Genomic DNA, 23,318 nt, shown 5'->3' with positions numbered 1-23,318 from the left:
CTATTTCATGTGAAGAAATTATATTTTCTCTTAAAAAATGGGATTCATCAGTCATATTCACGTTTTATGATCAACCAAGACCTTTATTTATTTATTTTTCTTATCAGTATTTTTTTCCCCCCACATCTGTCTCACTCTGACTTTACTCTGGTTACATTCAAACCTGAGCTGCTATTCTTGCATACTGTGGCTATTTTCTCATTATCTCAAACTTTCTGAGCTTGTGTGGATGGATTATTTATTTATTTTATTTTACAAATTGAGAAAACAAAATCATATATTGAGTAATGTAGATGGGGTCTTTAGTGGGAATTCACCTGATATTAAACACTTGAGGAGTTGGGGACTTTTTACATCTCTTTCTGATACGATTTAAATGCAGAAATGTGGCTCCGATTTTCTGAGCAAAAAATAGATGGTACAGTTTAGCAGGAGCTGCTTCCTCAGTCAGAGCTGAAGTTTGAGTTGGCTGTTACTCATCTTAATGTGGACAGAGGTTAAAAGGCCAATTTTGGAATAAAAAACCCAATTCTGACTATGCTCAGCTCAGAATTGAAATGTTTTCTTGCTGAAAACTGAACTGAAATTCACTGTAAGTAGTGAGACTGTTGCATACATTTGCAGCTCTGCTAATTTTACTCGCCTCTATTAAGGGAGACATGAAAGACCCCAGAGAGCCATAACAGGAAACATTATTTCTGACCACATATCAACATGTTCTCTGGTTTATTATTAACCCCAGTGACACCACTGCCTAATTTAGGATGAGGTGATGCAAATATTTTATCATGAGCTGATTTTATCTTCAAGTTGCAAAAAACTGTAGCTGAACCTCCTGAAGGGAAACGGGGTAATTAGTTTATTTTATGTTTTGTCAGCCTAATGCCATATTTTTCCAAATATTCATGCTGCTGCTGGGGGATCAGAAAGTTTGGCTCAGGAAAGTCATGTAAAGTTTCAAAAGACGGTGCTATCTGAAACCCTTGCCTCAGCTTTTAAATTTCTTAATTTAATAAGTTGCACTTGGAGCTACAGGCTGCAGAGTCGCCTGATGATTAGCGCTGTTGCCTGTTTGTATGAATTTTCGCCGGAGACTCCAACTTCCTCCTACTGGCCAGTAATATCCAACTGAAGAGTTACCATCCTGCACCTTTTAGATGCATTGTTGCTCCAACTCACTTGAATCTCACCAGTTGTCAGTCAGCTCTGCAGAAGTCTGGTAATGAGCCATTCCTCTGATTTAGGTGTGTTGGAGAAGGAATCCATCTAAAAGTTGCAGGACGGTAGCTCTGAAGGACTGGAGTTGCTCTAAAAACAGAAGGTAGACAAAACTGCAAAAAGATAGTCTTAAAATCTTGAAGAATGAAACCTAAGCTGAAACCATAATAAACACAAAAACAACCACAAACTAAATCAGTCTACTTGCAAAAATCAAAGACTGACAGAATCTGAAGCAGGATCTGGTTTTGTTTGATTTCTTCTAATTTTTCTGAATCTGCCACATTAGAAGTTGGTTTAAATATTGCTCTTCCCTCTTCTGTCTGTCCAGAGATAATAAAACAATTCACAGAGACGTTTAATGCAGAGAACTCAAATAAAACATCATAATACATCTGGTCAGAGCTATACCTGGAAGGTCACAGTTAAACAGTAGAGGGGCAGTATTATGTATTTCTCAGGCACGTTGTGCCATTTTATAGCACAATCAAGTAAGTATGTTGACTTCAGTTCTAAAAATTATGCATATATCAAACATGGCTTAAAAAGAAATTTTACTTTCTAATTTAACGCCTTGAAATTGGGCCTCTGTCTCTTTAAGAAGCTCCTGCTCTTTCTGAAACTCCGCCTTCAGGAAGTCATAACAACATGGCTCCTATATTAACTCTTTAACAACATTTATACTAGCGTTGTCTTGAGAAGTAGCTCCTATAATGAGCTCAGCAGATCCTTGCTATTTGCTGCTGGCTAGTCTGAAGGAGCTGAGTAGGAAAGCCTACGCCTCTATGAGGCGTAAGCTTGGAAATGGCAGCTCAGAGGAGGAACTGTGCCTTGAAGGCAGGGCTTGGTCCACGCAGGCGTTTTGTACAGCTGAATGGTTGCCATGGAGATTAAAGGATTTCTCTGACATGCATGAAAGAATTAAGGCAACATTATAACATGATGGAAAACTAAAAAAATAATTAGATTTTAAATAACACCTTCCCTTTAAGTGACCGTTTTTCAGGAATGATTGTTAATGTTATCTCCAGGATAAAACAGTTAAATTTTGGTTGAATTGAATTTATTTCACAGTGAAGAGGAGAAAAGTCTCATTCTGTTGGTTTTAGAGTGAGATCAGCAGAAAAATAACGTTAACCTTGCAGTTTTTGTAAAAACTCTGTAGAGTTTAGAGCTCCTTGTTCAGTGGGGACTGTCACAGTATTAAGCAAGTTGTTTTCATGTTGCGGCTGATACATTGCTTATCTAAGATCTCCTAATGGACCCAAACTGTTATGTGATGCTGCTTTGTTGGTTTCTGTCATAGTTTATTACCTCAATTAGCCAGCTGTGCTGCCAAAAAAGCCTCCTGCTGTGATTCAGGGCTGCATATCTTCCCCTAATAATGACTAAGACCCCCATGTGCTGGTTATGTGGGGGCAAACTGCTGACTCTGGATGTGTAAGCTCAAAATAACCCAATAAAACAGCATGCAGTTTTCTGTCCTGTGCTTTATGTTGATGGATGGATGCACACTCATCACAGCTGTCACACAGTCCAAACAAAAGTAATTATTATTTTTTTTCTCCAGGTAAACAGGCTAATTAAGTTAATAAACAATAGCATCTCTTATTTAATATCCTGCCAGGATGACCTCAAATAATACCAGGAGAAAGAAGTTGGTGGTTTTAGGATGTCCAAGAATGTTTTTTAGTTATTTGTTAAAACTGTCACCATGTTGTGACTGTATAATATGAGACAGATAATCTGTGAAAAGATCAGTCTCCTCTCTCTTCCCTGACCTCTTATTATCAAATTGTGGATTAAATGCACCGCTCCCGAACAAAAAGAACCAATCAGAGCCTGGAGGCGGGGCTTAGCGCTGCCAATCAATCTTGTTTTTCATTAAAATACATTAAAAGAGGCAAATAGACAATTCAATTTCTTTCTCAAAAAAAGAAATTCAAAACAAAGCATGCCTGATCATTTGATACTTTAATATTTCTAACACCAACATGTGAAAAACTCAGCACTTTATGCTTGACTTTGACTTAGCATCAGTAAAGTGTAGCAAAATGTACTTAATAGGAGATTATTTTTACTCATTTGAAACCAGGTTCAGCTATAACCAAGACATAAATTGATTATTGCTCTAAGTATGTTTTTATTTGACCTTTTTGAGTCGGTATAGTTGGTTAGCAATTAATTAATTGCTAAATTAGTTGAAAATTACTTCAAAAATTGATTAATCAGTGTAATTGTTTCAGCTCCTAGTTAATTTTTGTAGAATACAATGCAACTCAGTTCTGTGTAACTAAATGCCGTTCAGTTTAATTCAGTAAATTAGGTGAAAGGTCAAATGCTCAACAAGTTGTAACTGCCAAGGTAACAATACACAAAACTATGAAGGAACATGTTTACTCAGACAAAGTGAAAGTGGGAGAACTGAACATTATTTATTTGCTAAAATAAATAATATAACTATATAACTATAAACTTTAACCTGTGGGCTGCGCCTGTATGGTTTTTGTGTTTTGTTTTCTGAAATCATTTCTCTTACCACGTTCAGTTTTTTCTATAAATAAAATCTGACTTTTCTCTGTCAGAATCTGTTTTTCTTATTTTTATTTTTGAGAGGAAGTTTGCAGAACTTTTAATTGGATTTTAAAAGTCTGAAATTAAGTGTACAGTTTCCAAATCGACCTTTGTGTCTCTCTGAACTAGTTTTTCTGTTTGTTTTGTCGAGGTTCTGTTTATTTTTCATTAACTTATAGGCTGGGTTTTCTGATGCAGGCTGCTGAGCTCCGACTTTAAGACTTAGGGGATTTGCCGTCGACCAGTGAAAACAAATAATCCCGCCGGTACTTTCCTCTTCCCTGCTGGTGTTTGTTTGCAGCCGTTTTTGACCCTTCCACATTTCCGTTTGTAAATTTTAAGCCTCGAGGTTAAAGCCATATGTCCTTTAACGGATCTGCTTTCGTCCTGTGGAGCAAAGCCACGAATGCCACGGCGCATGAGCCTCAGAATATTTCTGTCATGAGTGGGACATTAATCTTTCTTCTGAATCAGATTCATGGTCTGAGTGATGATATATTTCAGCATATGCAGGCACTGGAATATTGATTTAGTTTTGGCTTTAAGCTACTCATAAGACATTGTCAGCCAGGTGGGATAAGCTACTGCGACCAACAGGCATGTTAAAGTGAGCAAAGCAGATATCTGCATAGTCTGCCTCTTTGGTTTGTCGCTGTCTGTGACATTTAACAGCGATAATGCAGTTTTACTTTGCTTGAAGCAGGAATCAGCAGTTTTGTTCTTTTTTAATTGAAAAAATTATGTTTTATTTTATAAAAATTGATAAAACTGTCGCTATGTTGGGAGAGTATATCTGAAAAATGCCAAATTGCAAACCAACCAATTGGAGCCAGGAGGTGTGTCCTAGTGCTGCCAATCAATCTTGTGTATTGCTAAATGTGCTGATGTCGGAGAAACAACTTACTGTTACATGAAAACTGTTTATCCACCATTGTTGATGGCTATGCTAACTAGCATTAGCATTCACAACAGGGTATGTTGGAGTGAACCTGTTGTGGTGCATACATGCCCTTGCCCTGATTAGCTGTTTCTGACTGAGCTGTGTATTTAAAAATACATTTTGTCACAACATAATGATAAGTCTAACAAAAAATATGAATAACGTTTTTTTTTCTAAAAGTTATCTACCGTAGCTTTAAGGTTTTTCAATCCAAATAAAGCAGATTTACCCAACTTGAAGCTGGAATTAACAATGTTTTGCTCTTTAACTATGTTACTTTTTTATGAAATATACATATTTTTACATTTAGTTAAAACTGTCGCTATGTTGTGACAGTATGATATGATGAGGTTAAATCTGTGAAAAAATTGAGCTCCTCCATGTTCTCCCTGAGCTACTGAGCTACTTCATGTGCAAAAATGCACCACTCCAGGCTAAAAGCAACCAATCAGAACCAGGAGGTGTGTCTTAACGCTGTCAATCATCCCCATGTACCGCTAAATGTGTTAATGGTGGAGAAACAACTTACTCTTCCAGGAAAAGTACAATATATTGTGAAGCTCTATTGTCAAAAGCCACATTAGAAGTATTATTACTGTCAAAAGTGTTTTTCTCCCTGCAACATTCCTCAAGAGTTTCAATTTTAAAAAGAAAAGCTCCTTGCCTTCACAAATAATAATAAGTTAATAGTTGTTTTCATGTTTTTCTCTACAGAACAACACATCATGGCGGCCCGAGGCGTGTCAGGAGTGTACCTGTTACAGCGACGTTTCCATCTGCAGGCCTGTCCACTGTCCAAACCCCCAGTGTGACTTTCAAAGGGTGAGCACTTAAAACCGACATGCTTTTCCATTGTTGTTTGTTTAAAAAGAACAAAATAAATGTCTTGAAGTTAGGAAATCCTCTATTTTGTGATGCATTTGGAAGACAGACATTATTTAAATGTCTCAAGAAATCTCCTTCAATCATTTTTTAGGTGCCTTTTTAGATCTAGCAAATGATTTACTTTGTGCTTTTTTTAACTGCTAGTGGCCATGATGTATGAAGTACTGTCCAAAAATCTTCCATCATCCCATTCTTACACAAAAGCAGACGATCTTGTAATATTTCAAGTGGTTCTCCAGACTTTAAAAAGGTTGTTGTATCTTGATTGAGTTAAGGGATTAGACCTGGGATCAGCAACCTTTACAAACCAGAAAGCAATTTTTTACTCATTCCTAATAATTAAAATTTGATTCGAACATGAAGGAATTGTTCCAAAGAAATGGAAAATGAGAAACGAATTTGCAAGTTTGTTGCTAATATATCTTTAAAACTTTTTTTCCTTCTTTTTTTAATTTTTATATTTTACATGTTTCTCATTAAAAAAGTTTCTTAGGTCTTCAACATGTTTGGCCAAAGTTGTAGCTCTGCGTTGCAGCCCCTTGGATTAGACTGATAAAAAGACTTTTTAAACTCCTGATGAGCAGCGTATTGACCAACATTACTGGTCAATACGCTGCAAAATGGACGGGAATATTGATCAAAACACATCTGTAATAAAGCAAAAAAATCATTCTGGAAGTAAAAAGTTTCTGATCTCAAATGTTTGCAAGGCTTTCCTGCTTATGTATTTTATGTCTTCTCTCTGCATGGAGCTTTTTTGTGCAGCAGGTTGCAACTTTAGTCACATTAGTCCCATTGAATCAAGTTTCTTCTCTGCTGGAACTCCCTGAAAACATATTTTAAAAACAGTTATCTCAAAACTCCATCTACTCCTCTTTTCCATCCCATTCTTCTCCCTAAATGGAGAAGCCTGCAGTAATGGCTTCAGATATGATCCCCACGCTGAGTTAAGGCAACAATCAATGTCTGATGGATTCCACTCTGCTGGCTGGCAATGCGGCGCTAATTAAAAATTAGTCATCATGCCCAGCAACCCGTGTACCCCCACCATTAAGAAAGCTCTTTAAATCTGACTTCCCATCACCCAAATCGATAAAACTGTGGAAATCGAATCATCTGCCAGGCTCAGAATAAATGCCTTTCTTTTAAAATCCCCTTCTTGGATATTTGAGTGCACATTTATCTTACTTTTTCTGCTCACTGCAAACTGACCTTTCTATAGAGCATCTGTAGATTGTTTAGTGCTGGTTTAATAGTTATTCGAAGCAACCTGTCAAGTGAAAAACATTTTTCACACCCTGGGGCTTACTATGGACATTACAGATAAAAGAGAGACATACATTTATCAAAAAAAGTACATTTGATATTTGAAAAAAAGTTTGGTAACTTTTTTTTCTGTGCAAGAGAAATGTAGATTTTTGCCTGGTTGACCTTTTAGGCAGGCCTGTGACGACACTCTTGCATTAGTATATTCACTAGAAGATAAACAATTGTGAGTTTCTCTAAATCTTGCTGGGACATCAGTCCTTTATTCCTGAAAATGTTCTTCAGGTGATAGAAGGCCGACTTTGTAACTGTCTTTATGTGACTCTGAAGTATCAAGTCAGATTACATCACTACACCCAGATTTTGGGGCTGATCGGCAGTTTTTGTTTGCAATAACTGAAGCTGTGCACTGACTCTAGATCGTTCCTCTTTAGGCCCAAATATAATAACTTCAGTTTTGTTTCTGTTCAGCTGGAGAAAGTTTTGGAATTGATTTGTTTTAAGCATCTGTTCAGAGCATGGAGTCGACTGGTGACATCATAATGTAGAGCTGTGTATCATGTGTGTATTTATGGTAACTAATCTTATTATTTGTTAATATAATGTAGCAAGTGGGAGCATATAGTTATTTAGTAACAGGAGCCCCAGGTTGGAACCTTGTGGCACCCCACCTGACTTCTGCCTGTTTTGATGAGAAACAGAAGTTCCCTCTTATTCTTTGGGTAAGACTCAACCCAGTTTAAATGTGACTTTATATGCTTTTTTTAAACGGCATAAAAATGGTGGATAGGTATATTAGCTATACAAAACAGAAATGTTATTATTTTTTTGCAAATCATTCTTGGATGATGAGATCTCAGTCTGATTAGTTCTGTCTAGAATGAGCTTTTTTTTTAGGGCTTCCTGTCACTTTAAATCAAAATAAGCTGCTGCTGGCCCCAACTCAACATTTACACTTGGATGTGAAAATGGCTGCAAACAGATTTTGAAAAGCAGAAATAGAGCCTCCTGCACAACCAACAAGAGTACAGCAGGTGGTTTCTGGATGATGACTCAACAAGAAAACCTTGTCTTTTCCAGAAGCCGTTGTACAGCAGCAAAAACAGCTGACCCAAGTGCCGGAACTCAACTTAGGTTGCTAGGTAACGAGGCTAGCCCTGGCAGGGGTTGCTAGGTTACGGCGGAATTTTGAGGTTTTAGAAAGTGCTCTTTAAAAAACACAAATAAATTCTTCTCATTGCCAAAAACAGCTTGGTTTTCAGTTTTTTTTTTAAGCATTTGGTTTGTTTTTAGAAGCAGTTGACGCCCAAATGGAAGTATAAAAACATGCAAAAAGTAAATTTTGGATCATAGTTCCCCTTTATGTACCAGAATCAGACAATCTTATCCAGCTCTCCAGTTGTTTCAGTAATATTTCATGGTCAATATAGTCAAAAGCTGCACTGTGATTCTTACACAATCTGTGTTTATGTCATTGAACAAATTGAACACATTGATGTTTGACGTTGGGAAATTGTTTAACTGTTGAAACGCAACTTTTTCTACGACTTTGCAGATGAATGAAAGGCTGGAGATTGGCCTGTAATTCTGCTTTAGTGATTTGTCCAGGTTGTTCTTTTTATTAGTGGCTTCATAATAAGCTGCTGTTTTTAATTGTTGGGGAAAATGAGTTTAGTCTTTGAATCAGGTCAAACCTTAAAAAAAATCGGAAATCGCTAATAAAATCCTGACTGGCACATCCGTAGTTAGTGAGTTTATATAAAAGAAGCTCGGTTTATATTAGGCGTTGTAATTTACTACTAAGGATAATGTACTAGATGAAATATATGGATGATGGAAGCTGAGCTGTGAGGCACATTTTATCACTGATCTATTACCGACTGCGCTTCTCCTTTTCCATTCATGCAGTAGATTTTTATTGTGCTTGTTCAGAAACAATTTGCCTTCTGCTCCAATCCATTTACATCCCCCTCCCCCTTTTCCAATTAACACAATACAGCTGTTGAAGCTCCGTGGGGATGTGTATTTTCATCTCCCAGAAATTGTATTCCTTCCCTATCACTTTTTCCGTCCCTAACCATTTTTATTCCAATAAACAACACCTAAACTACCGCAGCCCAGCTGGTGTTGCTTTCTCATCTGATTCCTGCCACACTTTCTGCCCTCAATTACTGCTTGAAAGCAGAGCCAAAAAAAAAAAAGCATAAATAAATAAATAAAAAGTCCAGCTTGGTGTATTGTAATATTTGTTGCACGCCTGCACATGTGGTGTATCTGATAAAGTCCTTATATATTCATTACTATCTCTTGGCGGTTAATAACCATGGAAATAGACATGCTGAATTTGATGTGCTCTGTATTCAGTGCTGGTTATTTATTTTCCCTTCCTGACTCTGGGTTGCTGTGTGTGCGTGTGTGTTTGGTCAGGCTCAGCTTGTGTTCATGTTTTTGTGTGTTTTTAACCTACAGGGTGAATTTCTGAGGATTCCTGCCAACAAGTGCTGTCCAGAGTGCGTCTCCTCATCCCAGGACTCCTGCCAGTACGAAGGAGTTACTTATGGGGTGAGTAGAGTCAAAAAGTGTTGTTTTTTGTCCTTTCTCTGATATCTTTTAACCCGTTTAGAGCTAATAAACACACCTACGCCTGTTGCAATTAGCAATAAATCAGTTAATTGCATGATAAATTAAAAACATCTCAAATTTGTGGCCTCCACATAAAAAAATCTGAAGACATACCTTTGTTCCCTACATGTTTATTACAGAATTAATCAATTTACCAGCAGCTTTTTATTACAGCTTATGGTGATATTTTTTTATTAGTTTAGCTCAAATAGTTTCTGACTTTTCCTATTTTAAAATAATGTGGCTTTCTGGTAGAAAGACTGTTCGGAAAGAATTTCTTTCATAGTTGTGGCAAAAGGTCTGACCTCAACCTTATCCAATACTTCTGGGATGACCTTTAGGGTCAAATGTGGGATGCTAACAGCAGCAGCTGGACGCCAACAAGCCTGAAAGGAGAAAAACAGGCGGATATGCCTTATTGGTGGATATTAGCTTTCTGGCTTTCTTGGAGTTTGGCTTTTTCCTCAGTGTGTTCTCTGTAAAATATTTCAAATATTACTCAGAAAAGTCTTTTCGAAGTAGTAAGGACTGTAATTTCACTCTAAAATTGGAAAGTTGGACTGGATGGACCAATTTTAACATCAGTGGTCTGTGCAAATATTAACTCATTTTTTTCCCTGGCTATGTGGTAAATGTGGTGCACAAGTTGCAGCAGATGGACTCTTTTTCATCTTGTAGGGAAGTTTTTTTTCAAATAAATCATATCCTGTTTTAATAAAAATGAGGTATAAAAATAGATTGTCAATAATTAATGCTGTTTCTGCTTTCGTCTTTAGAGTAACCACTTACATCGACACGTTACTCAAACGGAAATCATCTTCAGCCCAAAAAAGAAAAATAGACAATCTCAGGCAGTTTGAAAATGTTTGACAATAACAAAAAACCTACTATGATTTACAGATCCATTTACTACAAGTTTGATTTAAATAAAACTTTACATTTTTAGTTTATGACTGAGGAGAAAATTTTTTAAAAAGGCACAAAAAGTTTGTTTTAAAGAGGCAGTATTTCTGTTGCGATGACTTCCTGAAGGCAGGAGTTTCTTAAAGAGACAGTGACCCAATTTTAGGACGTTGAATCTGGAAGTCATATTTGATATATATAGCATGAACTGAAGGTAATATAATTACTGAATTGTGCTATGAAATTATACTTTATGTCTGGAAAACACATAATTCTGCCACTTTAAAATAACTTTTTTGGCCCCAAAGTGCTTTTAACTTAATAATTTGGCTCTCATGGCAAAAAGTTTGTACATCATTGTTCTAAAGCATATTTACCCAATATGTTAATTTATCATTTATTATTTTTCTTCCACATCTCAATTACGCTGCATTTTATGTTGGTTTATTACTGAAAGTATTGTCCAACATAAAACTGGTGAGTCTTTTCTGCAAAAAATATACCACAAAACATCAAAAATGAGACAAATGCAGGTCTCTGTCTAGTACAGCCTTCTTTTATTCATTCACCAATGGAAGCAGAATTGTGTTTTGATACATTTTCTGACATTACTGGCATTCCTCTTCATAAAAACCTTGTTTCCTGAGACTTTTCCATCTCTCCCCTCACACAAAAGCATCACTCCCTTGTTTATCTTCAATCAAGTGTCCTTCAGCTTTTGGCAGCCAATTTAGACAGTACAAGTTCTCAAGAGAAACAAGTCTTTTTCTTGGCAGGGCTTACAGATTCTGCTGGCATTGCAGTGAAGTGGCGCTTCACACGGATCTGGGCAGCTGGGGGAGGAGTTGTGCTCAGAAGTCATGGCTTTTTTCAAGATTTAATCTTTTTCCACCAAAGGACTGAATATTTTTAAACTGCTGCAACTCATGAGCAGTAGTCGGTTGTTGGAAACTATTTTGCAGACATCAAAGGACTTGACTCCATTAATTGTATTTTAAGCTCTAAATGATTTTTCAAACTGAACTTGAATGTTTACGAAGGTGTCGTCGCTTACTGGTTGTATTTTAGCACATTTACAAAATTTAAATGTTCAGTTGTGAAGGAAAAACCTGACAGTTTGTTGGCTGGTTATTTAAAGAGACAGAACTTCTAGAAATGGCATTCCTACTCACAGATTCAGTCCAGTGTGTTTTATATAGTTCTGTCTATCTGATAATTAAATGTATGAATCATATGGAGCTAAATTGAGACCATAAAGTTTGTTCAAAAGAGAAAAAAAGATTAAATAGTTGGAAATTGAAACATTATTAGAAACACTTGAATTAGAAAAGTAGTTTTGAAACTTTTTTTTATTTTTCAGTTTTAAACTTTTTTTTCCAGTTTTAAATCTTTATTTTCAGGTTTTAAACTTATTTTTTAGGTTCAAATTTCTAGTTTCAGTTTTAACACTATTTTCCTCAGATTCAAAATATTTTCTCTGTTTCAATTTTTTTTTCATTTTCAATATTTCTGTTCAACAAACTTTATGGCCCCAATTTAGCTCCATAGATATTAGTAGTTGTGAATCATAGGATTTTTTTCCCCATAATAGTTGAGGTTTTTTAAAACTCTTCTTGTGTCTCTTTTTTTCTACCCACACTGGCTGTTTCTTTGTTTTTAATTCAGGTTTAGATGGTTTGTTTTATTTATTTATTTTTTTCCCAGCGGGGGTCTTTTTGTGGGCTCTAGTGTCCCTTATATGACAGTAGGCTGACAGGAAAGGGGGAGGGAGAGAGGGGAAGACATGCGGCAAATGGACACTGGAAGCGGTATGGATAAATGAAAAAGGTAAAAAAAAAAACTAAACTTTTTTTTTTTCCTTTTTGGGGGGGGGTTGATTGTAATCCATGGGGGGCGGAGGGGCAGAAAATCTTTGGGAAACACTGGGGGGTCAGAAGAAAATCTTTGGGATGCAGTAGCAGATGAAATGCCTGAAATTGACTTGTGGATTTTATCTACTGTACTCCTCTCATTCATAGGAATGATTAAATTTGAGATTTATGAATGTGTAAGGCCTCTGGAGGTATATAAAACCAAGATTTCATATTAAAAGGAAGTCCAGGAAAAGTCATAATTTTTACTGTTAGCCGCTAGCTAGCTAGCTATAGCATCGTTTAGTTTAGTTTTAGCCTAAGGCAGTTGAGATAACTTGGGACTCAGCTCAAATTTAAATTAGACATCTGCTTTTCATGTTCACACTTTCCTTTAATCTGTCTTTTTATGCTTTTGATCCTGTCTCATATTTCCTTTAGCCTTTAGCACTTTTATCTCTGACTGGGCGTTATCTCTAATTTTAATTCAGCTTCACAACGAGTCCTGTCCTCAGTGTCGTTCTCCCTTCGTTGTTTCTCCTACATTTACCTCTAAATTATGATAGACAACATTATTCAAACTCCTTTAAAAAGAAACAACTTGGCATGTAGAAATTAATAAATATAAAAATTTTACTTGTGGTTATAATGTACAAACCTGTGTCTATCACTAAAGAGATTAAATCTGCAGATTGGGTAGCAGAGCTTTCAGCTTTAAATCGCTTATTCTCTGGAATCTGTTTGAAAACCATCCATCCATCCATCCATCCATCCATTTTCTATACACCGCCAGTCTGTCGCAGTGTTTGAAAACCTTTAAGTTTAATTTTACTGCTTTAATAAATGCTTTATCTTGCTTTGTACCCAAATCAATCTATTTTTATTCATTAGCAAGTTTTTTACTCTGTCTTTTGTTTGATGAAATTTCTATATAGACAAATTAAACATAATTAAACTCAATTTTTGCCTTATTGCAGTTCATCTCAGGTATTTGTTCAGGAAATACTGGTTATTAAGAGGATCTCCAGGGGAGGCCGGGGTAATAAACCGAAAATTAACTGACCCCGAAATTTATGAGAAAAAGTGACGTGATTTTTTAAAGTTATTACAAATTAAAAGAAAAGTAGTTTTTGCTCTTTTTTTGGCTACGCCGCGGTAGGGTCTGTTCATGTCCCTTTAAGATGCGGTGCTACGTTTACAGTTGGTAGTCATGTGACTTCACCCCAGCCAATCAGTAACAAGAAGTGAAAGAGACGGTGAGATTTAGAAAATGGAGGAAATTTAAAATGTTGAAGCTGCCCATTCAATTAAAAAAAATAAATTAAGTAAAATTGTGTCAGTCATTTGGCAACATTTTGGCTTCAGCAAGGAAATTGGATGCTAAGTTATGTTACCCTTATTTCACACTTAATTTTTGAGCATGAAAAGTCAAAACATTTAAGATTAATTTGAGAGATTTTCTCGCAAGAAACGAGGAAATTTCAAAAAGTGAAAATCTTTGGCTTTTTTACATTTTTTGAGCTTGACATGTCAAACATTTTTGGTTTTGGAAACCCAGAAATATCCACGCTTTTTCCAGAACATTTCTTAGATTAATCTTTTTTTTTTTTTTTTTTTCCAGATTTTTTACTTTTGGAGCTCAAAAATGTCACAAGATTTTTTTTCAGAAAGTTTCTTAGACTTTATATTTTAATAATTTTATAATTTTTTTGGCGGGAATTTACCGTTCCCATTACGCCATTGTATTTAGCCACTCTTTATCCTTCCTACCCACTCAGTGTCTGTTTTCTCATCTGTCACTCAGGCTTAGAGCGCCTCTTCTTCTCCGTCTGCTTCATCTCACTGCCTTTTCTCCTTCCTGTCTTATTTCTGCTTTAGGTTTTATTTCTCCATGTAATTAATTTTTTTTCTTTGTTTGTTTGCTTCCCACAGCATGACAGCCAGTGGAGTCTCTCTCCCTGTTCGGTGTGTGTTTGCTCTAAAGGCAGTGTGTCCTGCCGTGCACGGCCCTGCCCCCAACTCACCTGTTTGCCGGACCAGAACCCGTTCATCCCAACTGGGGATTGCTGCCCCATTTGTGGCAGTAATGGAGGTGAGAGCTGCTGCAGATTCCACTGAACATGAAGACTTTAATACCGACTGCATTTGTTTTAGATTGTTTTTAATAAAGCATTTATTGTTCTGCAAAGATCTTATACAGGCTGTATATTTTGAATTATTGTTGTTTTGAGAAATTGCAGATTTCATCTTCTAATTTCGGACAATTACAAGTTACAGAATATCTTAAGCTTAATCTGAACAACTTTGACATTTAGACAATGGAACCTGAGTTTGTGGAACAATGATACAGCTCTATAAATTCAGGAAGTAATCTTAAGTAAATACACATCTGTATTATTAAAATATATAATAAATGTCTTAGTTTGCTTTGAATGCATTTCAAGTTGATACGATTATTGAAACTTAGCATTAAAATTATAAAACATTATTTTAAAATAGTTTGTCCCTCTACTTTTGAATAAAGTGACCTTCTGTATAACTTAACTTTAAAAATATTGAAAATAAAATATACAATTTCTATTCTGCGTAACCAAGAGTGATGTTAAGTGAAATTAAAATATCTTCTAATATCATTTGAAATTATTCTGTCAGCTATTTTGACAAATAATTGTAAAAAATATTGCCGCATTGTGCAGATTTTTACTTTAACTTTCAGCTTAACCTTGAGTGAAATAAGACATTTTTCCCATTTTGTAAGCTAAATCTTCACTGGCAGATTATTTAAATTATAAGTAGCATTTTTTCTTCAATATAAGCAATAATTGATTTAAATTGAGCTGCTATTTCTTCCTGAAAAGTTACTCGAAAGTATGTTTAGTTTTATTGTACGACTAAAATAGAAATTAGACCAAAATTACTTGGTAAAATTTTGTGTTTTTGCACAAAAACAAACTAGAAAAGTGAAATTCAAACTAAATAAGTATTTATTTATTCCTTCAGTTCTTTCAGAGATGGATCTTGTTTTTGTTGCACATCTTGAAATTCCAGAATGTTTATATTGTTTCGCTGATTTTGTGAAACACAGGAATAATTTTAAATTCAAATCCTTGGACGTCATATTTGTGAACTAATTAACCTCGTGCAGATACGACGTTCCACCAGATCTTCAGATTCGTGCTGAAACGTTAATATTGGATCTAAGGATGTCTTGGAGCGACAATGATTTATCTCGCCGTTTTGCAGCTCATTAGCTAATTCACTTTGTTTCCTGACTCTAAATCACAGATCTTGCGGGAGAGTAATGCTTACAGAGCCTGCTCTCCACCTGGCGGCCATCTTAGCTGTTTTCTCATGTAGTTTTTGTTTGTGCGTGTCAGAGTCTTGCTCTTGGCAGGGAGTGGTCTACAGGGACGGAGAGGAGTGGGAGCCCAGCTTGTGTACCAGATGTGTGTGCAGCAGTGGGAAGGCCCAGTGTTCGGTGGTGGAGTGTCAGCAAGTGGCCTGCAGACCAGTGAGTTTCATCTCAAACACACTTTGAGTGCTTTCATCTTTTATTCCGTGGCTTTGTGTCTGTCCTGCTCGGCTCAGTTATTTGAATTCAGTAGATTAATGCTGATTGACAAAGAGATGAGAGGAACGTCAAAATTATTATTAGATAAAATAGCCATGCTAAAAAAAAAAGGTTTAGGGTTTATGATGTTTTTCACGCTGTTCTTGTTTAATAACCAACATCTAAATCAAAATAAAACACTTTCAGTGAGAAACTAAGTACTTCAATGTTGTTTCCAGAGGAATAAAGAATTAAAGCAGCAGCCATTTTCTGTAAATTAAATGTATTTAAGTAACTGATGATCAACATTTCCATTGAAGCTGTTTGTTGTTAGTTTGGGACAAACAGGTGTGTCTTAGCACAATCCCAAGTTGTTGCCAAAACTTTCTTATCAAGGCGTTAATTTATAAAATCAATTTTAGTTTAAGTCATGTAATATTTTTATATCAACTGAAGGTTACATAATTACTTGATTGTTCTATAAAATGATATTATGTGGCTGAAAAACACATAATACTTTCCCTTTAAATGAACCACAAAGTTTCTAGATATTGTCCTTTAGATGGATGAGGCCAGAGTGGAGACAGACAAGCGATCAGTATCAATAGACGATAGATCTGATAGATTAATCAATATGTGGAATATTTGCTGAACTCCAATCCAGAACCCCATGGCATTCTGGGGGATGTAGAAAGAAAAAAGGCTTCAGTTGCTCAACGTCTGGTGGAATCAACTAGGAATCCAAAGATTAAAAAGCCACAAAGGATAAATAATTGTGGATAGATATGGACTGATATGAGACATTTGTTTCATGACATGTTTGCCGGCTGAATCATTCTGCTCAGAACCTGTTATAGACCTGAATATTAGGAAGGAGTTTTCTCTGTTTTACCAAAGTTACACCTGTTCTGCCGGGTTTTCCTCCTCTTGCAGCATGAGAACCTGGTGATCCAGCCAGGCCACTGCTGTCCCCAGTGTGTGTCCAACCCTTGTCTCTCTGCTGGAACACAGTACCAGGTGAGCCTCGCGCTCCTGAAAGCTTCAATCCGTCCTCTTTACCCGCTGTTTGTTTCCTCCTGCTGTGTTTGCAGCCTCTCATCTCTCACTTTGATCACATCGTGCGTCCCTCTCTATTCTACTCTTGGATCTTTAAATGCACAAACGCTCTCAGCTTCAGAAGGAATAATGTAATCATTGATATTTCATGTAAATCAGCCAATAAATTTAGCTGAGCATTAAAGTCTTTGAAAAGAAAATATTTTCTAGCTTGTTTGCTGACAAAGTACAGAAATGTGCAAGCACCTAAATAAAGGCCTAAAGCAATTATTAAGTTTTATTCAATTAAATTTATTGATCTCAAAGGGAAATTGAATGTTTTTGCAACTTGTATTTATTCAAATTCTTCAGTAGTGATGGCTGTTGGCAGTAGAGATCTCCAGTAGCAGTCTGTATTACAGTAGATTTAAAGAAGCCTCTGACTGAAGACACCAGAGACTCAAGTCTCATGCAGAGTAAAATACTCACTGGACACAATTTGTATTTTTTTCCCCCCATAAAATCTCCATAAATAATTCAGTGAATAAATTTTTTCACCTGCTAACTAAACATGCAGTATTTAAATGAAACAAATTGCTCCAATTTTCTCAAATCTTTGGGTAAATAATTTAACAGGCACAAATTAGATTAGATAACCTTTTGAAAATAATTTCTAAAGAGGTATTTCTGCATTAAAGCTGTTTTTTTTTATTGATCTGGAGGGAAATTCTAATCTAATGTTTTTATTGGCTGAAAAACATAATTAGCAGGAATAATAGCTTTAAAACATCAGTACTTAATTAATTTATGTGATATTTCACTTTAGTGACGAGTATTAATAAAATAACTTAACTTCTCAATAGTATTTTAATTTATGAGATGCACTGGTAGATGTAAAATATAAAAATGTATTTTGTGTTTGCTTTATTAAAAGAAATGCATAAAGTTTCCTAATTTTAGTGTAAGTCCTTTTGCTTGTTCATGAGTTTTAACTGGAATTATCTCTCCTTTATTTCCTACAAAATGAGATTCCTTACCTTTTTAATTAAAACAATGATTTTTAAAAGTTTATTTTTTCAGTTAACAAAAAATAAAAAAATAAAAAAGTCTGTATTTGTGCTTCCTTTTAATCTAAACTTGTTAAATACAGTTTTGCTCAGTTATTATTCTCGGTAAGCGTGTGTAAATGAAGAACGAGTCGCTGAATGTTAAAGCAACGTTCACGTTGAATATAAATGATTATTCTGAGCTCTTTTGATCCGTTTGTTCAGGTGAGAATTTAAATCCTGGAAGGTCATGAATGACTCTGAGATGATTGATGTTCAGACAGCTTCTCTGTGTTTTGATGTCTTAAATACTGAAATCATTTGCATTCTCCGAGCCGTGGGTCAATATTTAATTCAGCCGTTTAACTTTAAAGAGAAATTAAGTTGGAATTAAATCTGACGTCTGCAGGACAGCGACCTCAATATAAACTAGATTTTAAATCTGAGACCTGAAACCAGACAAGAAGCCGATCCGGGAGAACATGCACTTGATTTACATATTTGTTTAATTGGAGATGTTCAGAGGTAGTGATATTGTTTTATAACCTAACCCTGCTTTAAGCTTCTCCACAACCTTCTCCGTACTGTGTTTCTCGGTCTAATGTTTGCTAACAACTTTCTAAGGTCAGAAGCAGCAGATCCATGCATAAAATGGAAAAACACAAAAGTATTTTTCGGCTCTTTTCTAGTGGAAATATCTTAGCACACTTGAAATAAGACTAAACTAACTTACAAGTAACCTTTCAACAAGATATTGATTAAATCAAATCAAATTTTATTTATATGGCACATTTCAGCAATATGGCTTTACATCATGGAAACACAAAAATCAACCTTGGGAAGAATTACATTTTTCCAAGTCATTACACATCGAAACGTTGGTCAATGTTTCATTTATTATGGTGGAAAAGCTAGGGTGACCAAACGTCCGTATTTCCCGGGACATGTCCGTATTTCACGTCCTGTCCCGGGCGTCCCGGTTTTTTTTTAGAAAGTGAGGAAATGTCCTGTTTTTTAAATTACCTTCATTGGACCATTAAATTTACAGGCACTAGGGCACGGCGCTGCGTGTGACGTAATCCCTGAGTCGCGTCAGTGCAGGCAGCCCTGTTCTTAATCAGAAGATAGATAGAGTGGCTGTTAGTACGCCAACAACTTGCCAAAGCGATATATGTTATTGTAGGATTATGTAGGCCTGCTGCAAAGATCCCCCCTCCCGCTCCAATGTGTCCTGGTTTTCCCAAATGAAAATATGGTCACCCTAGAAAAGCAGCTCTAAACTGGAGGGTTTTTAAAGGAACTCCTGGTTTCAACTGTTTTACATTTTTCTGGAAGTTTGTTCCAGACTTGTGGTGCACAGAAGTCAATGATTCCTTAATATTGATGAAAAAGTTCTAATTCCATTAGCAGATTATTTCACTTTTATCATGGGAGAAATGTTTCATTAGAGGTGAATGATCTGCCAATAGGAGTAATACATTTTCCTTCAATATTATGGAATTACTGAATTAAAACAAACTCCTATATTTTGATGAAAAGTTACTTGTAAGTTACTCAGATATTTGCACCAAAAACTAACTCCAAGTTGGTAAGACTTCGTGTTTTTTCAGTGCATTTAGGTTAAATTGTACAGTTGAGCCATAAATGGTTCTTAACTTTATCCAGCACAACAGAGATTTCTATGTTGGAAAATGTTACCATAAACATTTCTCGTATTTATGCTGACAAATAAAATCCTAATTAATCTCTGAAGTTTATTGTTGAGGCTTAAATGGTAAAATGTAAAAAAGTTAAAGGGAATAAAAACGTTTGCAGTCCTTTTTGACGTTGTCTGCTATTTTTACTTCTAGCCAAGTCTTTAAGGAGTCTGGGAATAACTCAGAGTTTCAGCTGGAAGCATAAACAGCAGCTGAAATGTCCATGTCTAGGTAAACTGACAGCTCGTTCTGGAGACGCTCCTGACCTGGAGGAGACCCTGCAGCAGACCCAGAACTCGCTGCAGGGATTATATTTATCTCTGCTGGCCTGGGAATAACTCAGGCGGGTCTGGAGATCGTCTCAGTCGAGTGTCTGTGTTTGTCTGCTGGATCTGCGTCTTGGATTAATGGAGTTGGTGGACAGATAATCCAGTATACGGCCAAAATTAAAGCCTTGAAATGTCTTAAATTAATTAGAAAACAATGTAAGTTAAATACATTAATCTCTAAAGATTCACAGATCTGATGTTAATCTGTATCAGTCTGATATCAAAAGAAAATCTAGATTTATATTGGTGACAATGTGCCCGATTCATAGGGGTGGATCTATTCAGTCTAATTCTATGCTATGTGCTTTGAGTGACTAACATAATAGTTTTAAAAAGTCTTAAACTTGATTTGGTGAACATTTTTACAAACAGAATCTCATTAATTAACCTTTTGCACATTTATTTATTATTATTCTTGCTTCCTTTCTTCTTCTTCCAGCCTAAAACAGAGGATTTATTTGACATTTCGGTGCTGTTTGAACTGCGTCCTCCTCCCTGGAGGCCCCCGATTTTCTGTCTCGCCCTCAGAGGAAGAAAGCTCCCTGGATTTCAATCGGCTTTTGGTGTCGCACTCAGAGTTTGGAGCGATCTAAATGTGCGTCTGTGTCTCCCTGCAGCACGGGCAGCAGTGGCAGAAGGACGCCTGCACTACATGTGTGTGCGACCGGGGTCAGTCGAAATGTCACACAGACACCTGTCGGCCAGCTGTCTGCAACAAGGTGAGCAATCACACACACACACACACGCACACACAAGAAAACGAGGAGTCTTGAAGTCTAACTCAGAACAGAAAGTCTTGAAGCTGAATTATAAATGTATACATCAGGGAGGTTTGCATAATATTCCCAAAATGGAGGCGAATTCCCACAGTGCAACTCTGTAACAGTTTTACAGCAACACAGCATGGCAAGTGCAATTACTTATCCACACACACACACACACACACACACACACACCTACACACACACATGCACGCACGCGCGCACACACACACACACACACACACACACACACACAGTGCTTAAACACACAATGCATGCAGAAAATATTCATACAGCCTGACATTTAATCCTTAATTGCATGCAAATTTCATCTTGCAGCTTCTTTAGTGTGCTGGAACTGTTGGTGGTGGAATCGCAGGGGAGCGTAAAACATAATACACCATCACACACACACACGCACACAAACGCACACACCAAAATATTAAATGACTGCAAAGTGCATACTGATACCTTTAATGTGGATTAGGTAACAGATCTGAATCTCAACTGTTTGCAATGTTAATGGTTATCTGAAACATTAGTTGTTTTTATTTCTGGTACTTTATTATTTTGTGACAAAGACTGAGTTGGTGGAAATATTGGATTGTAAAATAAAAACAGGGAGTTTATAAAACATTTGGGGAGTTTGAAGAGAAGGAGGTACGCTTTGTCTGCTTTGTTGGAGTAGAGATGCTGCTCCTCTGAGGTGTTTGAATTTCTGGTCAGGATTCCTCTGAACAACCCAAGATCCTAAAATATACAAATAAATTTAAAAAAACTTCTAAACCAGGTGTGTGTGGAGAAGGAACCGGAAAACATAAGTGACAAAGAAAAACAAGGAAGAAACCAAAACATGAATGTTTTAGAATAAAAATAAAAGTATCCATCTAAATCTGGTCTCTTCAGCTCTCTGACATAAAGCTGGAAGAACAGCCTGAGGGCCCAGCTGTGTTTTTCTGTGACGAAGCAACAAGAAACCTCAACAAGACTCTCGTCTTCCCTCAAAACAAGCAGAAAAGAGAAACATTTCTGAGTTTTCTTTCTCCTGTAGTGGATCTCGTCTCCGTTTCTACGCAGGGTCTGACCAAAGTGAGGCGCGCCGGTCGGTGCTGCGACGAATGTGCTCCCGCCAAAGGAAGCTGCCTGTACCAGGGAGAGGTCCGTTACCATGGAGACATGTGGAACGGCACAGGGTGCGAGTTCTGCGCCTGTAACCGGGGTCAAGTGGTCTGTCGGAAGGCCGAATGCGGCCATGTTGGATGTCCACAGGTGAGTCCGTCCGTCCATCCAGCCATTCATATGAATCAATATTTTTAACAATATCTATATCGGTAAAATCTGATTATCGATCATAACACCATTATTAATATTGCCTATTGATATCAACCCAAATTTCCATATCTATTATTTCCTAATAGTTGTCATAGTAAATAAAACAAAATGTCTTTTAAAAATATTAAACTAATTCCTCCCTAAACGTTTCAAAGGAAAAGTTTTTCTTTTTTTTGAGAAACGCAGCGTCGGTTTTTAACCGAGACGATTCAGTCAGGATTTATGAAACCCTGAACACGTAGCAGAACTTTTCTCACCAAGCAGGAGTGAATGCATGAAGCCGGTCCGGTTCTCTTTAGAGTATTCATGTGTTGAACTTTACTTCAGGAGTTTCAGCAGAGCCTTTAACCTTAATCAGATTAAATGCCACATTCAGTTTAAATCCAGTGAATCAGGATTAACCATGAATGGTAATGTGAACTCTTCCTCACTAACAGGCGACACTCCTGCAACCAAAAATCCTGTATTGTCTCTATAAAATGCAACTATAGTTAATGGAGGCTGTCTTAGTTATTTTGTTCCTACATTTTCTACATTTAGAATATATCGCCAGACTGTCTGAAACTGGAGAAAGAATATTCATTAAAGGTTATAAGGTTGTCACAGATAATCACTTCGTTAAGATGCAGTAAATTGAAAGACAAGATGGAACTAATGAGAAGAAGCAGAGCCTTAAAATGTGCTGCTTGGTGCAAAGAAATGAATTAACCTGACAGCTGCAAGGGTTTCTCTCTGTGATTCACCTATAATGATCTTATTATGTGGAATTGGCTCCAGTTTAAAATAGAGACTTCATCTGGTAATTAGGACTCTTAAGGTAGCTGGTAATGTCGGACTCTGGATTAGTGGAGAGTTTCCATGGAAATCCAAAGATTTTTAAGGTCAATAACTGGAGTTTCATATTTAATGATATTGCTTTAATGTCCCTCCGCGGGGTTGCAATAAGACACCATTAATCATGCTATATGGAGATAATTGAAACTGTTAAGTGCCATTTACTGTGAGCAGCATAACTGGCACTTGTCCAGCCCTGAAATGAACATGGTCACGTTGCTGTGAAGATCGCAGCTTTTCAGTTTCCAGAGTGTGTGAGCTTCAGTGTTCGTTACAGTTCAGAGAAGGTTATGGGTTTAATGACATTTTTGACTCGGTAGGCAGAAGGAGGAACTAATATTTATAGTTTGGTTTATGATCGTTTGACTAATAATGCCATGCTCCACTGACTGAATGCATACCGTTTCACACTTTTTGACTTGTGAGCAACCTTCAAAGGCCAAAGAAAAGAAAAAGAACGAACTGTTTAGGTTATT

The 23,318-nt window shown here is 36.6% G+C and overlaps 1 protein-coding gene across 1 annotated transcript in view; it reads left to right on the top strand.

Annotated features, from left to right (window-relative positions):
• Positions 1 to 23,318, top strand: part of fras1 (Fraser extracellular matrix complex subunit 1) — a 264,241-nt gene that overhangs the window by 72,196 nt on the left and 168,727 nt on the right. Inside the window, 7 exon segments of the mRNA XM_044110758.1 lie at positions 5,447 to 5,554; positions 9,353 to 9,445; positions 14,191 to 14,350; positions 15,636 to 15,769; positions 16,742 to 16,825; positions 20,533 to 20,634; positions 21,754 to 21,945. Of these exon segments, the coding sequence (XP_043966693.1) occupies positions 5,447 to 5,554; positions 9,353 to 9,445; positions 14,191 to 14,350; positions 15,636 to 15,769; positions 16,742 to 16,825; positions 20,533 to 20,634; positions 21,754 to 21,945 (873 nt within the window).

Source organism: Gambusia affinis, linkage group LG03, assembly GCF_019740435.1.
Source record: "Gambusia affinis linkage group LG03, SWU_Gaff_1.0, whole genome shotgun sequence".
NCBI lineage: Eukaryota > Metazoa > Chordata > Actinopteri > Cyprinodontiformes > Poeciliidae > Gambusia > Gambusia affinis.
The sequence above is the reverse complement of the archived record's forward strand: the minus strand, read 5'-3'. Positions and strand labels throughout refer to the sequence as shown.